At 43.0% G+C, this 14,971-nt stretch overlaps 1 protein-coding gene across 5 annotated transcripts in view; it reads right to left on the bottom strand.

Moving 5' to 3' along the window:
* Positions 1–6,707, bottom strand: part of pcdh9 (protocadherin 9) — a 228,933-nt gene extending 222,226 nt beyond the window's left edge. For 3 of the 5 annotated variants that reach the window (XM_074614634.1, XM_074614635.1, XM_074614638.1), the window contains exons 1-2: positions 5,895–6,707; positions 2,247–5,391 (exon numbers count right to left, since the gene is read on the bottom strand). In XM_074614634.1, the coding sequence (XP_074470735.1) occupies positions 2,247–5,282 (3,036 nt within the window). In that variant the 5' untranslated portion in view covers positions 5,283–5,391; positions 5,895–6,707. The remainder of the gene's footprint in view (positions 1–2,246; positions 5,392–5,894) is intronic. The other 2 variants (XM_074614637.1, XM_074614639.1) reach the window with 1 other exon arrangement.
* Between the last annotated feature and the right edge of the window lie 8,264 nt (positions 6,708–14,971).

The following is a 14,971-nucleotide window of genomic DNA, read 5'->3' as shown; positions in this document are numbered from 1 at the left end:
TAAACTCCGATCTGAAGTGGGATCCTTGTCAGTGACATGTTTAGGAATAATTATGACTGAGAACCAACCAGATAGTCAAATCTCCAAAGAAAGATATTAGCAAATAGTGGAAAGGTAGAAAATGACTTTTCCCCTCTAATAATAAGGTAATGGAGATAAGGAAGATGTGCCCTTGTGTGCAGTCAAATACATTAGTGCAGATTAATTTGAGTAATTCGTAGGTAAAGGGAAGGATAGCTCACTTCCTTTTTATGGTAGTGGGTTTTGTCTGGATGTAAATAATATAGTTTAAGCAATGCATAAATATTATATATCAAATATATATCATTTGTGAAAGACATGACATGAATATGTGATGCTTCGTGGTCCAGCTCTAAAAATAGGTGACAGTATAGAATGAAGATGGTTAGATTGGCAACTGAACTGCTTTGTGTCATTAAGTGAGTGAAAAGACAGAAGATTTAAACAACTTGAGGTCAATTTCAACCCCTCGGCTTCTATAACGATTACATTTATGCTCTACACACATAGAAAAATATACGAATCAAATTGTACAGCAGAGGAACGTGTGAGAGCAAAAAGTATCTGCAACAGTAAATCATTTATATTATATATACAACACGCCGGCTCTGTTTGTGTGCTTCTTTGACTCGTTCCTCAGAAATATTGATTCCAATAAATCTTGTGTGGTATTGTGGGGTGACTGAGCAAATCAATGGAGTTGTGCTTACAGTACAGTGTCATATCTCATGTGTCCTCCTCTAGGGTTGAATACCCCCGCCGCCACCGCCACCCATTTCATCGCCTTGTCTCGTCTCTTTCTCACACACATCACCAACCACACACACACACACACATCAACGGCGCCTGGCAAATGACGCCAAACTGAATGCCTCTTTTGACTGCTACCTCTCACACAGAAACACATTAAATGCAACCCCAGATGCAGTGACCCGGAGGTATGCATGGACGGGAGTCGCACAGTGTCACCCCTGTGATTCCACTCTCTCTTCCGGATAGATCTTATCACTCACATCTCTAACTGCCGTTATCAATCTTCCCCCGTGCAGCCTCTACATCATTAGCCAAGAGCATTTCACTAAGAACACCAACATAGGTTTCACTCCCTTCCTCTCCTCCCTTGCATTTACAAGTCCACTGCAGGTTGGCGTGTTGCCAGGCTGTGCCATGCAGCTCAACACTGCCACCCAAAGGTTCAGTACCACCACCCGTCAAGCCTGACCCACTGACAACACTCTCAATCTGCCTCCCTTCCTCCCTTCGCACACTCTCTCTCTCTCTTCCTCTCTTCTCTGCTGCTCCCTGTATATTTGTCCACGTGTGTTCCAACTGCGTGTTGTGTAGTGGTGCTTTATTAGCAGAAAAATTAATAAGGCTTTGATAAAAAGCAGCATGGATTACGTTGAAATTTGAGGCTCATTATTGGCTAATCCTTTTTGAATTGGATGTGTATCAAGTTCCAGACGAGCCTCAGTCAGTTCGCTAGTGTGCTTCGAGAAGAGGCATTTAATTCGAGTTTAGACGATGTGGCAAAGCCTACAGTGACATTCACAATACCACCGCAGCAGACTAATTATTGACTGCTGTTATTGCTGCAGGTGCTGAAAAGGTTACAAAGTCTTTTGTGATATAATAATACACATCAAAACAAAATAAACAAACAAAAAGAAACATGGATACACTCAGTTGTATGAGGAGAGACGTGAAAAGTCAGCTATTTTTTTTTTTTTTTTTGGAAGAATGTGTGCAGCGTTTATCTATGATGAAAGCAATAATCTGAGTAGATGGGCAAGAAAAAAATGTTTCTTTCACAAAGAACATTGAGTCACAATTAATGTTATGTTGGTACAGTTTACCAGTGATCTAACCTGGGTGCTGAATAGACAAAATAAGGCAAGGAAATCCCTCACCCACTTGCATTTTGTTAAATATGAATTAAATATATATTAATGACAAAACATCAGTCTATAATTATTCCCCCAAAAGTATGCATGTGATTGTTGAGTCCATAATCAACTCCATTAACTAGCAGAGTCACTTTTTCTCTTTTTTTCTTTTTTAAGTTTGAGAAATAGTGGAACTTGCTGAAGCCGCATGTCTCCTGCACTCTTTTCTGTTGCTTCACAGTAACTTAGAGCGAGTCTCTAATCTAGACTGGCACTTTAGCACTGTGGAACAGGGCAGTTATAGGCAGTACTTATAGACCAGTAAAAGTGCTCTTTTACCTGCTGTCTGGTGTGCATGGGCCCCTTCGTCTTGAACCCTCCTTGGGAGCTGCACTCTGAGGCACTGAAGTGGTCGGAGCTCGTGGAGGACCGCTTGGAAAGGGTGTCACAGCCCCCAACAAATGTGTTATCCAATGGGAGCTCCTGAATCACGTGATGCTTCTTCACCGAGACTGGCGTGTCGGCCTTGAGGTGGAAGGCCGACTGCGGCGAGGCGGACTTGTAGTGCCGGGCCAGGTCTGGGCTGCTGGGTTTGAAGGTCGTGGTGGGTGTGGCATTCCAATCAAAGCGTCCAATCCCTTGCTCCTCCAGCTCGGTGGGCAGGCTGATGGTTCCGTTGATCGGCTCGTGGGCCGGGTCGTCGGGTTTGTTCCCCTCGATGGTGACAAAGTTGAGCAGGGAGCTTTTGGGGGATTTCCTTTTTTTGCGCTTTTTCTTCTTGTTCTGCTTGTTCTCCGTGTTTGGCGACATCCACTCGGCGCCCTGTTTTTTCCTCTGCGCCGCTTTGAACCTGGATGCGTGGCGGCAGCGCAGTAGCACGGTGACAAAGATGACGATAATCACCACTAAGGCGCCGGTCACAAAGGCTATCATTATGGTTAAATAGTCGCCACTTTGATAAGTTTCACTGCTTTCGCCGATGTTTCGGTCAATCGGGGTCTCCATGGTGCGCCGGATGAGATCGTAGATGAGCGTCGAGTTGCCCACAGTGTCATTGACATACAGAAACACCAGCACCAGCGTATGGAGCGATTTGGGATACCCCAGATCACTGATATTGACCACTAATCTGTGTAAACCAATGTCAGTCAGTGCTGGTTTTTCCTCCAGAGTAATATTCCCTGTGACAGGGTCAATTCTGAACAGACCTTTGTTGTTCCCACTCACAATGGTGTATTTGAGCTCTGCATTCATCCCTGTGTCACCGTCCACTGCAAACACCTCTGCCACCACAGATCCCGGGATGGAGGACAGGGGGACGAGCTTGAAGGACGTGTTAGAGGGGGGGTAGATGACGATGGGGGTGTTGTCGTTCACGTCGATGACATTGATGGTCACCTTGGCGGCCGAGGAGCAAGGAGGCCTGCCGCTGTCCACGGCCCTGACATCAAAAGTGTAGGAGCTCTGCTGCTCCCTATCGAATGACACGTTGGATTTTATCACTCCAGAGTAAGGATCCAGTATAAAGTTCTCATTGTCATTCAATATGGAGAGAGAAACAGCAGCGTTTTCTCCAGCGTCTGAATCTGTCACAGTTATCACCCCCACTGTGCTGTATTTAGGAAGATTCTCAGACACAAAGAACTGAAAGTGGTTATGTGTGAACTTTGGGTTGTTATCATTTTCATCCAGCACAGTTACAATGACTGCTGCCTGCGTCTGCAGAGGGGGCGTCCCGTTATCTCTTGCCGTTACGGTGAAGAGGAACCTATCCTGATCCTCCCGGTCAAAAACCCTAGACGCAGTCAGCACCCCCGTTTTGCGGTCGAGATCGAAGAACGATGCATTCGGTCCCAGCTGATAAACTATCTCTGCGTTTTTCCCGCTGTCCTCATCCGTGGCACTGAGAGTGGTGAGGAATAGGTCGCGTTTGTTGTTCTCCATAACAGCCAGCTCAATAACTGGCTGAGTAAAAATAGGCGGGTTGTCATTCTCATCCTCCAGCCTCACTCTCACCAGGGCAGTCTGATTCAAGCTCGGCTTCCCAGAGTCAGAAGCTACGATTTTAAAGTTGTACTCCTTAGTGCCTTCGTAGTCGAGCAGCGCCGATGTCTCTAACAGATACTGGTTGTCGTACACGGCCTTGAGATGGAAGGGCACATCCTTCTCTATGAAACAAATGACCTTGCCGTTGATGTCTGTGTCTTTGTCTGACACCGTGATGAGAGCTATCTTGGTATTGATGGGATCCTTCTCCGAGAGGAAAACAGTGCCATTAATGGGACTGATTATGTATCGCAGGTCTATATTAGGCGGATTGTCATTAACATCAGTCACGTTTATGGTAACAGTAGCTCTGGCAGGACTGGAGCTGCCATCGCTGGCTAAAACAGAGAGCTTATGAATAGCAGTCTCCTCTCTGTCCAGGAGTCTCTGCACTGTAATCAGGCCAGATGTTGTGTTTAATGCAAAGAGTCTTTTTGTAGCAGGAGACACCTGAGTCCCAAACACATAACGTATCTCTGCATTAGCCCCGATGTCTGCATCTGTGGCCTGGAGCTGCACAACAGACGTGCCAATAGGGGAGTTCTCTGGTATGTGCACGTCTATCTGGCTCTCTTTAAACACCGGCCTGTTGTCGTTGACGTCCGTTACTGTAACTTGGAGAATGGCAGTGCTGGATTTCTGTGGACTGCCGCCATCCTCCACTTTGATCTTCATCACATATGTATCCTTCTGCTCTCTGTCCAGATTCTGCTGCACAATGAGCTGGGGCCACTTCTCCCCCTCCGGCGTTTCCACTATGTCTAAGCCGAAGGCACTCTGCCCGTTGATCAGCTCATATTTGTGGACACTGTTGGGGCCAGTGTCCGGGTCAGTGGCAGAAGGAATAGCAAATCGGCTGTTAATGAGCGTGTTCTCGGGGATGGAGATGTTGATCACAGGGGACGGGAACATGGGGGCATTATCGTTTGTGTCTTTGACAATTATTTTGATCTTAATCAGCCTGAAATAATCATTAGGGAGGATGACCACTTCGATTTCAAAGGAGCACTCGCTGTCCTCAAACGAGGGGCCGGGGCACAACTTCTCCCTGTCGATTCGGTTTGATGTTGTGAATATCTCGCCTGTGCTGCTCAGAACGCGCACCAGCGGGTTATCTCCCGCTTTGGAGACGAGCCGGTACACCAGATTAGCACTCGCTCCAGTGGCAGCATTCGTATGGGAAATATTCAGGTCCTTTGGTATGTTCCCAATGAGGACATTTTCTTGCAACTCCTCTCTGATGGGGTAGATCAGCTCTTGGGCTATTGAAGGATCTAGCCATATGCAGGCGAGGAGGGCACCCAACAGGTAATAGTCTTTTAGATCCATGACAGCGTGAATGTGTTTCCAGCCTTTCACAACTATTTCTCTCTTAAGCAACGTCGTTACAGGCAGTGACTCCTCGCATGTGATGGGCAGGAACCTTCCACGGACAAACCTACGAATACATGACAGAGTTTCTCTTCAGTGAAATAACTTTCCCATGCACAGTAATTAATTAATTAATTAATTAACAACCCACCCCCCATCATCTCACAGTCTGCTGTTTTGTCCTCTTTCATTTTTTGTCACTATTAAATCAGTGCAAAGGCTTTTATATCAACAATTCATACAACAAAAAATGAACAAAAACACTGCAGCAACCATTTAGGCAGCCATTCATGTCTGTGCTCCCTCTCTAAACCCTCCACATTTTATGGTCACTAAGAAATTTCCAGCCTCTCAAACACCCCCCATGGCCACAAAACTTCACAACACATTACACACTCTTGTTAATTTTACACTTAAAATTGCCAAAATCAAAAAAAAGCTTTAGCTGTGTGTGTGTGGGCTCCTAAAAACCAATGAATACGCATGAATGAAGCCTACAAAATGAGCCCAGACAGATTTTTTTTTTAATTCTTATGGCCAACTGAGACCTATAGTCTTATCAGTACATACCCGAATCCGTTAGAGCGCAGGAGAGAAAAAAAACTGTCAGCTCATAGTCTTCTCCTCCAGTGTTGGCTTTATTCAGGGAAAAGATATCCTTTCTCAGTCAGGATCAAGCTTTTTGGGGGTCCAGGGAAAAAGAGAAAAGATCTAGTCGCCCCTGCAGGAGTAATCAGACTCAAGAGAAGGTTTTGGGTAAAAGCAGCTGGTCGCACAAATAAATAAGAGGATGCATATGTCGCAGTTCCGTTTCCCCCATTTAACTTCAGGAGGATCTAATTGTGCGACCTGCAGCAGTGATTGCAGTGATCAGCGTCTCTCTTCTCCAGCAGAGTACAGCCAGGTGATCAGTCTTCCATTAGTCCCCCAAAATCAGTGCTCATCTCCCGCATTCACGTCCCGAGAAAACCGGCTGGTTGTCTTTTTTTTTTCCCTTTCCTTCCTTCCTCCTCCTCCTCCTCCTCTTCCTCCTGGCTACCTGTTAAGGTGAACGCGCAAGAGGAGACACTGCTGGTGATGTCCCGTCATGTTTCAAGTTCACGGAGCTCCATCAATGATCAGCCGGGCAAGGTTAAAAAGAGATCACGAAGCAACCAAAAAAAAAAAAGAGAGAAACCTGAAATCAGAGTCGATCCACCACTTGGAAAACGCAAACGAAGGCTTGACACCGATGCAGCATGCAGCGCGTATGTGCCCGTTTATCCTGTGCACTCTCTCACTCCCGGAGCAGAATAGCTTGCACTAACTCTGTGTAAACCCATAGGAGGGGTGGTGAAGTATACACCACACCGGCTCTCCTCCTCCTCCTCCTCCTCCTCCACCCAGCCGACCCTCGTCATTGGACACCGCCCCTCTCTTTCAGTGGCGTCGACAAGCCGAGCAGCGGCCTGATTGGTCCAGAGTCACGTCACTTGTACGCAGAACCGGAGGGTTGTCCGTGCAGAGATGCTCCGTGAAGATGCTGCAGGCTGCAGAGACGCTTAACCAAAAAAAAAAAAAAAAATAGAGACTGGAAGGGGATGATGATGATGATGATGATGATGATGAAGCTGCCTGTGCTGATGATGATAATGTAGTAAAAAAAAAAAAAAAAAAAAGAGTGATTGTCCTCTAGCTTTTTACACTGTTGATGGTTATATAAAGGGCAGTCATTGGCTCTGAAGGGCTGCATCAACCTGTTAGGCTGTCGTCAGGTATAGGCTGCACTAATTGGGGTGGACACACAAAAAAAGCCACTTCAAGACTGAAGCACATTTATAAAAAAAATTAAAAAAAGATGAACTGCACCGGTTTCCCCATGAATGCCAAGAATAAACACAATACAAGCCTTGTGTTGTAAGAGTCCCTTAATAATTGCACTCCAGACAGAGACGCCGTTGTCTTTACCCCATGTTTGCACGGGGTATGTGCGTATTACGCTCTGTCCGCCGACACACTAGGCACCCTGCAGCCAGTCATCAGCATTTTGTCCGTAAGAAATAACCTTGACAGTTCTCCCAGTCATCAAAGTCACACCGGCAGCAGCATGTGGTGCGAGCTCTGTGCGTAATGGGTTGAATTGCATTTCTTTTTAACTTTACTTGCCTCGTGCCTCAGAGCTGTGACGATCTAAAGGAGGCTGTGATGTGACTTTAAAAATTGCCCTGTAACCGCAGATGATCTTACTTGACAAGTTTCAAAGCAACAAGAGGAGGCTGAACTGTGCAACTGAGCCGACTGACGTGTCAGAAGTGGCACAATGCGACTAGAAAACAGCAAGATTTAATAACGGTGGAAATCAGAGTCAGACACACACATCTAGCCATCCCTTTAATGCACACTGCCATCCAATCATTACTTAATTTCAATGCAGCAGATAACCCTCAATTTCATCCACGGCTCTGTGGCTGTGCTGCTGCTGCTTCTGCTGAGGAAGACAAGCTGTTGAGCTCAAAGGCTGAGCCGCCTGTCATGGTGAACACTGCCATCTTGAGGTGCTCTTACACAAATGCCTGAACTGAACTGTGAGCTTCAGAAACTACACGACTCTGAACCGAGACTTTAGTGTCTTCGACAACCGCAACAGCAGAATAAAAAACACAATAAGTGATTCATCAAGAGTGCAAAGTGTGAATGGAGAGACAGCAGAAGTGAGAATAAACCACCGGTGTAGGCAAATGGTGATGATGCAAAGGACATGGGAACCCACACTGTTGAGGTGAGAACTAGGTTGCCGATGTCTCCTGAGAGGCTGGCTTACTGCCTGGTCAGCAGTCCATTAGCACAACCAACCGGATGGCCTAACCTTTCTGCCTCTGGATGCAGCCGTCAGTGTCCTTTGCTGGGAGAGAGCAGCTAAAGGAGTGATCTGTCACTTCGGTTTAAAGTCTGACACCGTGATGCGGAGGGAAAAGTGACAACATAACTGTCTACAGTGGTGAAACACTTTCTTGCTCTGCTGGCCAGCAGGAGTCATTAGGAACTCATCGCCAGCTTTTACTTTCTCACTGGGAGCGTGTGTGTTTGTGTGTGTGTGTGTGTGTGTGTGTGTGTGTGTGTGTGTGTGTGTGTGTGTGTGTTGTGTGTAGCTGCAAAACAAGAATTGGGTTTTGATTTAATAGGAATTTTTAACATTGCCAGGTCTCTAAGGTGTTTGTGTGTGTTAGCACAGGGCCGATTGCGCAGTGATTGGGATTATTGGACAGAGTATAGCTACACATTTAAAGCCAGAAATCGGCCACTTCTTGTGAAGTCATTGTTAAGACACTGGTATTGATCATTAAATCTATCAAACCTCCACAGACGTATCGAGTCATTTTGTGTCACGGGTCAGTAAAATCGTATTCACGGCACCTTAAAGGTTACCTTGCACGGTAGCTGGATTCTCTTCATGTCACAAGATCACGCGAGAATCTCGGGATCACATCTCACACGAAAATCCATCTTCTCAGGCTTCAAGTAATGTGTGTCTGGCTCACCGCACAACAGACAAATCAGCGTCCCGTGAGGGTCTACGGCAGCTAAAGGCGTGGCTTAAGTGTTTGAGACCCGGTGAGACGACATGGAGAGGCAACTGTTGGTTCTAAACAACAATGACGGCTCCTGAAGAGGTAATGCTGCAATAGCATGTTATATCAGAACTGCAGAGTTCTGATATAAGTGTACAGCCTCTTCTTTCTTCATTGAAAGAAGAGCAAAGAATGGCACTGAAGGCTTCTCTCGATTGAAAAGATGTTTTCGCTCTTCTACCGAGAAAGAGTTTGATTGACAGTTCATCCAGTCCACTGCCAAGTATTTTTTGAAAGTGCCTGCCCTTTTCCAAACAGTTTCTAATGACAGCCTCTCAGATGGTTCTGTGTAGGAAACCACCTGGTGCGTCAGGTTACCTTAAAAGATGCTAGATGCATAATTGGGAGCATTTCTATTGCCTCCACACGGCTCTCAACATGGCGACGGCTCCCAGCTAATGGTGCTAACAGCGCTCTCGGTGTATGCGCCCTCTCAAAGTAGTGCTATGATGTTAATGTTACAGGGACTGTGATAAACGCAGATCACACTGTTCTGATTGCATAAGAAAGTAAGTGTTTTTTACTCAGATTTTGTGCATATGGTGGTGTGTTCTTTATACTATGACAGTTTTCCCAGAATTTGATTTTTAAAAAATTGCAATATATTGCCTTACTTATAGTATCGCGATAAATCGCAATATATTTAATTTTAACCCCTGTATCATGATACGTATTGTATCGCCACATTCTTGCCAATACACCACATACACTTGCACGAACATGCACTAAAAGCATGTGCGGACGGCCCGGCTATGTCAACAAAGTACAGAGAAACTCGCATTACAACACACACAGAGGGAAAGTGACTTCATTCTCTGCTCAGGTAGACATTACTCCTCTATGTCTTTACATAGCAAAGAGTTGTTTGCTGCTATATTAATGCTCTGAATATGGTAGAGCACCTTTAATGATAAGTTGAACTTGACAAACTTTTATTATTATTGGTTTCTACTGCAGTTATGTGTCACATGACCTTGACTGAGACACCAGAAGTGGCAAAAATCAGCATATGCAGCAACTGCACAGTCCCTAATTCCAAATTGACCCTGTCTCCCAGGTTTGTTATCTCCTTATTTAGTCTGTTTTGAACTGGCTGCAGCTAATGTTTCTGCCAGTCAAGTTACTGACAAGTGATGAATAATGTAGTATGTTAAAATATGCTCCAAGTCTTCTGGTGCACCTCCTACAATCTCCTATCGAAAAGAGAGCCTAAGGGAAGGGTCCAAACCTAAGGCCTTATGATTCCCCGTATACCAGGTGCAGTCAATCACACGATTCACCTTGATTCTCACACTGACTTATTGACTTGTTCGTGCCGTTGAATTGGCTTCATGAATAAAGCAGGGAACAAATATGTTTATTTTCCGTGTCCATTAAAGTACAAGGTCAACCAGGTAATTTATGTATTTTCTAACTTAAACAAGGTCTGAGGAGCTGGCGCTTGGAAAATTGAAACAGTTGGTGTCACAACTTCAGTGTTGATACACAGCCAAGAAGCAGCGAACGTGGCTATGAGCCGAAGCCAACGTGAAAGAGCCTTCAGAGGAACTTTGTCCAAGGAAAACAGTTAACCTAACACTAATTTGAGAGTTTTGAACTTTACATAAATGCATTATTTGTATGCTTATGCAACATTATGTCACCTTTTCAGAACATCACAGAGAGAATATTGTTGTTACTGCAACACAATGTTTTAATAAAAAACATCCCCTCACTGAGAATATTGTTTACAGCTTTAATGGAGTTCTTTAATATGACAAATCTTGGACAGGAGAAGAACGAGTTCCACAAACTATTTTCAAAAAGTTTGCGTCTCACAATGTGCAATAATATGCTTTAACATCATCAGGGTTATTCCCCGTGATGGCCCTCGCAAGTACAATACTTCTGTGTGAGAAACCTTCATGAAGCAGAGGCCATGTTATAGTGTGAGAGCTGTTTGAATTTCAGTGCTGTCTCTTTCCCTGGTGGAAGTTCAATATAATGCAAAACAATTCAGTCGGAAGAACTCTAATTATCCAAATCCATTGTAATGTCAAAAAAATAATGAAAAAACGTGCTCTTAAAAGAAACAATAAGTGTAATGAATACTTATTTTTACTCTTTACTTCTCACCTCAGTTCCTGTAATCAGCTGACTCACAGAGAAAAACATCAGTGGGTCTATTATCAAATGAGTCCTGCTGCTTGTGATAGTGAACCACTACCACCTGCCAGCTAAGCAAAGTGTTAGCACTTAAAACTGGACTGTAACAAAATCTTTTGGGTTGTTATACTTGAGACCAAAGCTCTGCTACAGAAAGGGTTGCTTACTTTAGCTATATTTCCAGTTAGACATGTAAAATGTTATCATAAAGACTCTCTTTATTATATACATATATATATATATATAAAACAATATAATATAATATATATAACAATATATAAATACATTGATATTTGAGTCGGTATCGGTCACATATCCAATCCGCTATCGGCATCGGTGTATCCCTAATATTCAGATAAATGTAGTGGAGAAACAATATTTCCCTCTGAAATGTAGTAGTATAGAGGTATAAAGTACCTGATCCAGCTATTTGAGTCAGTATCAGCCTGATATCCAATCTGGTATCTGTGCATCCCTAGTTTTGGCAATGTGTAAATAGAAAGCAACTATTTTCTACTTCTATGGCTTAGCTCACTCGTTATTTCATCCCACTGAGAGCATCGGTTTCATTTGTTCCTCGTCAATACCACCAAAGAGCCACTGCAACTGCTGATGGAAATTTAGGCCTTCTCCCTTAAAACCTTTTTGCCAGCGCGACTTCTCTCAAGAGTGGTAATGACCCAGCGGATAATTGGCATCACGCATGCTGCGGATCCTGAATACTAATCAGAGCTTCTAATCAGCCATCTCCAACTTAAAAGTTTAGATACATGGAGCAGAGTGAAAATTTTGGGAAGGAAATGTTTTTCATTTTCTTTGAAAGGGATTTCAGTGAAATCAAAACTTTGAAATCTTGTGAGGAACTGATGCTATATCACTTAACACTGCGGTAACAAGATACTGTGATATGTTCAGGGACAGAGCTTTACAGCTGTGGGCTTATTAGCTAAAATGTAAATGCTTGCTCGAGGTAACGTTTTGACTCACCATATGGCGACCATGTCGACAGCCCATGGTTGCTGCCGAGCTTTCCTAATTATTGTAAAACCATTTTAAAGACATTTTTCATGCACCTAGCACATCCTTTACTACCCGACAGCTGGCATTTGAGAGGTATAATGCCATTCATAATAATCCTTTCAACATTGATTGACACGTTGTTTGATCAAAGAAGATATCCCGGGGTGGATTACAGTTTCAAGATGCCAAAAGTGCAAGATATCCCTTATAAGAAATGCTTCTTCTGTCTTCATACCTTCCCACTGAGTCCGACTATAATTTGCTCTCTCCGTTTGCATTCCGTCTCTCCTCCTTTTTTTTCTCCTCCCTGACACATTTGAATCACATATCCCTTTCCAGACTATGCACCGAAAAAGGTCAAACATTCCCTCCCATTTTCTTTTCTCACTGATGTGAAAGCCAGACGCCTGCCGGTATCTGAAATGGATCCTGGTCAAAGACTGCTGCGAACCAGGGAAAGAAAGTTGAGCAAGATCCTTTTCTGCTCAACGCACAGGCTGATTTGACCTTGTGCAGTATGAATGAAGAGATAGCAAGTTATAAGATACTTGACATGCACTCCAACACCAATACTTTTTCATATCCTGTCAAACCGAGTGAGTTGTACATTTTTGACAGCGAATACATGTACTTAAAGGTCATCTGTATAAGCGCTCATCACAAACTTTTAAATACATGTTTGTCTCTGGTACTTCTGATTGGTTTAATTGATATTTCTTTTTACAGCATCTCCCTCCTCTTTCTGTCTCTGTTCTGAGTTTGTGCAGAGGTTGACATTTATAAATGCAACCCCCCACAAGTCACAGCTTTGAAGAGTTTGTTTTGTACTGCCCGTAAGATAACTATTTTAATAACTGACAAGCAATTAGATACCACTTCCTCAGAGGTGTGTTATCACACATATTTTATCAGGCTGTGACATTTCTCCAGTCAAGCATGAGATGTATAATGAATCCATACAGGGCTAGATGTGCTACTAGAGACTTATAGTGACAATATCTTTGTCTAAATATCTGGATGACCCAGTGAATGTAACACACATTTAACTCCTCTATTTCTAGTAGTAACTATGACTCTGGCAGTGGAGACAGCATGTGACAAGAGAGAAGATGGCAACTTATATACGGAGACTCTAATGTCCTAAAAGGTCAAACATCTACATGGCAGTTTTTTGTCATGCATTAGCCAAGCCGCTTCACATTCACTCAGAGGATGTGGCTAATTAGTCATTCAGATATAAGGAAAGTCCACAGCCTCTTAAGTCTACAAATCCTCCTAGTCTTCCATAATTTTCTTATCATATACCTTTTTTCACACAAAAAAAATGGATTAAATCAATGTGAATGGGCTGCACTGTACAAAATTAGGAAAGTCAAAGAATCCTGCGGAAAATTTAGTCAAATACTACTTAGATATTGTTCATATAGTTAGGCTTCCAGTCTGAGATCCTTGTTCAATGCTATCAGCATCCACAGCGCCAAATACAACTTACAAAATGCATTATTCATTTCAGTGTTTTACGCTCGTTTTGAGTCCTTATAAGCAGCGCATGTGAAGTGTTCCTGTTTGGAGTTGCATTAAAGCATGTAGTGGTGTAAGAAAATATTAATACTCTTGAGTATCACGATATTATGTTTTGTGATACTGCATCGATTTTTAATTAATAGTTTACATGCAAAGATTTGCGGCAGAAAGTAGCTCAGATTGCACACAAAGTAGTGCTACGATGTTGGATGTTACAGGGGCTGTGATAAATGCAAATGCAGATCCCACTGTTCTGATTGCTTAAAAAAGTAAACTTGTTTTACTCAGATTTTATGCATATGGCGGTGTGTTCTTTATACTATGACAGTTTTCCTAAAATTAGATTTTTTTAAAATAAAAATCGCAATAAATCTCCTTGCTTACAGTATCGCAATATATTGAATCGTAACCCCTGTATCATGACACATATCGTATTGCCAGATTCTTGCCAATACACAGCCATAGTACATACAGTATTAAACAGAGGCTTAGTAGCCATGTAAAATGCACTTTACCATATTTCATCATATAACCGTTTTTAAATATTACACTTTGAAGATTGTTTTCACTATTATCCTGCGCATCCTTCATCTCAATTGTGGTTTTATATTTGGCTATGCAACATGTAATATACTGTATTTTTGTTTTTTAAAACATCATCATTGTTGGGGATTGACATTGTTAGAGAATCTGTGCTAATAAACCTTTTATGGGTAAAAACAATCAGACCACAGGCTAAAGTAAAGAGTATGGGTAACACTTAAATAGTGGAATGAACTGATTCTTCTACTTAAATGTCTTTCATCGCATCCAATAAAGACACAGAGAGAAAGAAAACAAAATCCAAAGCAGAGGAGGCTCTGCTGAATTACCCTGTCAAAATACTAAGATCACCCTGTAGGTGTGCAATCATTGTTGCAGCTACACTTTTATGTAAAATACTCCCACTTATCCGTTTTAATCATTGGTCTACAGCAGTGACTCACTCCCTCAGAATGAGGTGGCATAGATGTGTCCTGTAATTACAAAGAGTAATTCTGATGTTGGGTATGGATGCCGGTGGGAAGACGAGAATGAGAGAGCGTCTTTTAAACTTAAGTGCACGAGGCTGCTCAACAACGTCTCTGACCCCGAGTCTCAATGCGCTCACAATACTGCATTCACATCCTGTGGAAGTTATTTGCATCCTTTCTGACAGGTAAATAGTCTTCAGGTGATAATTACAACAGGGTTTTATATATACTCTATATCTGAGTTGGCGCTAAATGATGATTGGCAGTTCATTATTTCAACAAGGTGAAACATCTAGTCTATTCTATTGCATTCTTTTACTTATGTAGTACGAGAAAT

The sequence above is a fragment of the Sebastes fasciatus genome, chromosome 2, assembly GCF_043250625.1.
Source record: "Sebastes fasciatus isolate fSebFas1 chromosome 2, fSebFas1.pri, whole genome shotgun sequence".
Classification (NCBI taxonomy): domain Eukaryota; kingdom Metazoa; phylum Chordata; class Actinopteri; order Perciformes; family Sebastidae; genus Sebastes; species Sebastes fasciatus.
The sequence above is the reverse complement of the archived record's forward strand: the minus strand, read 5'-3'. Positions and strand labels throughout refer to the sequence as shown.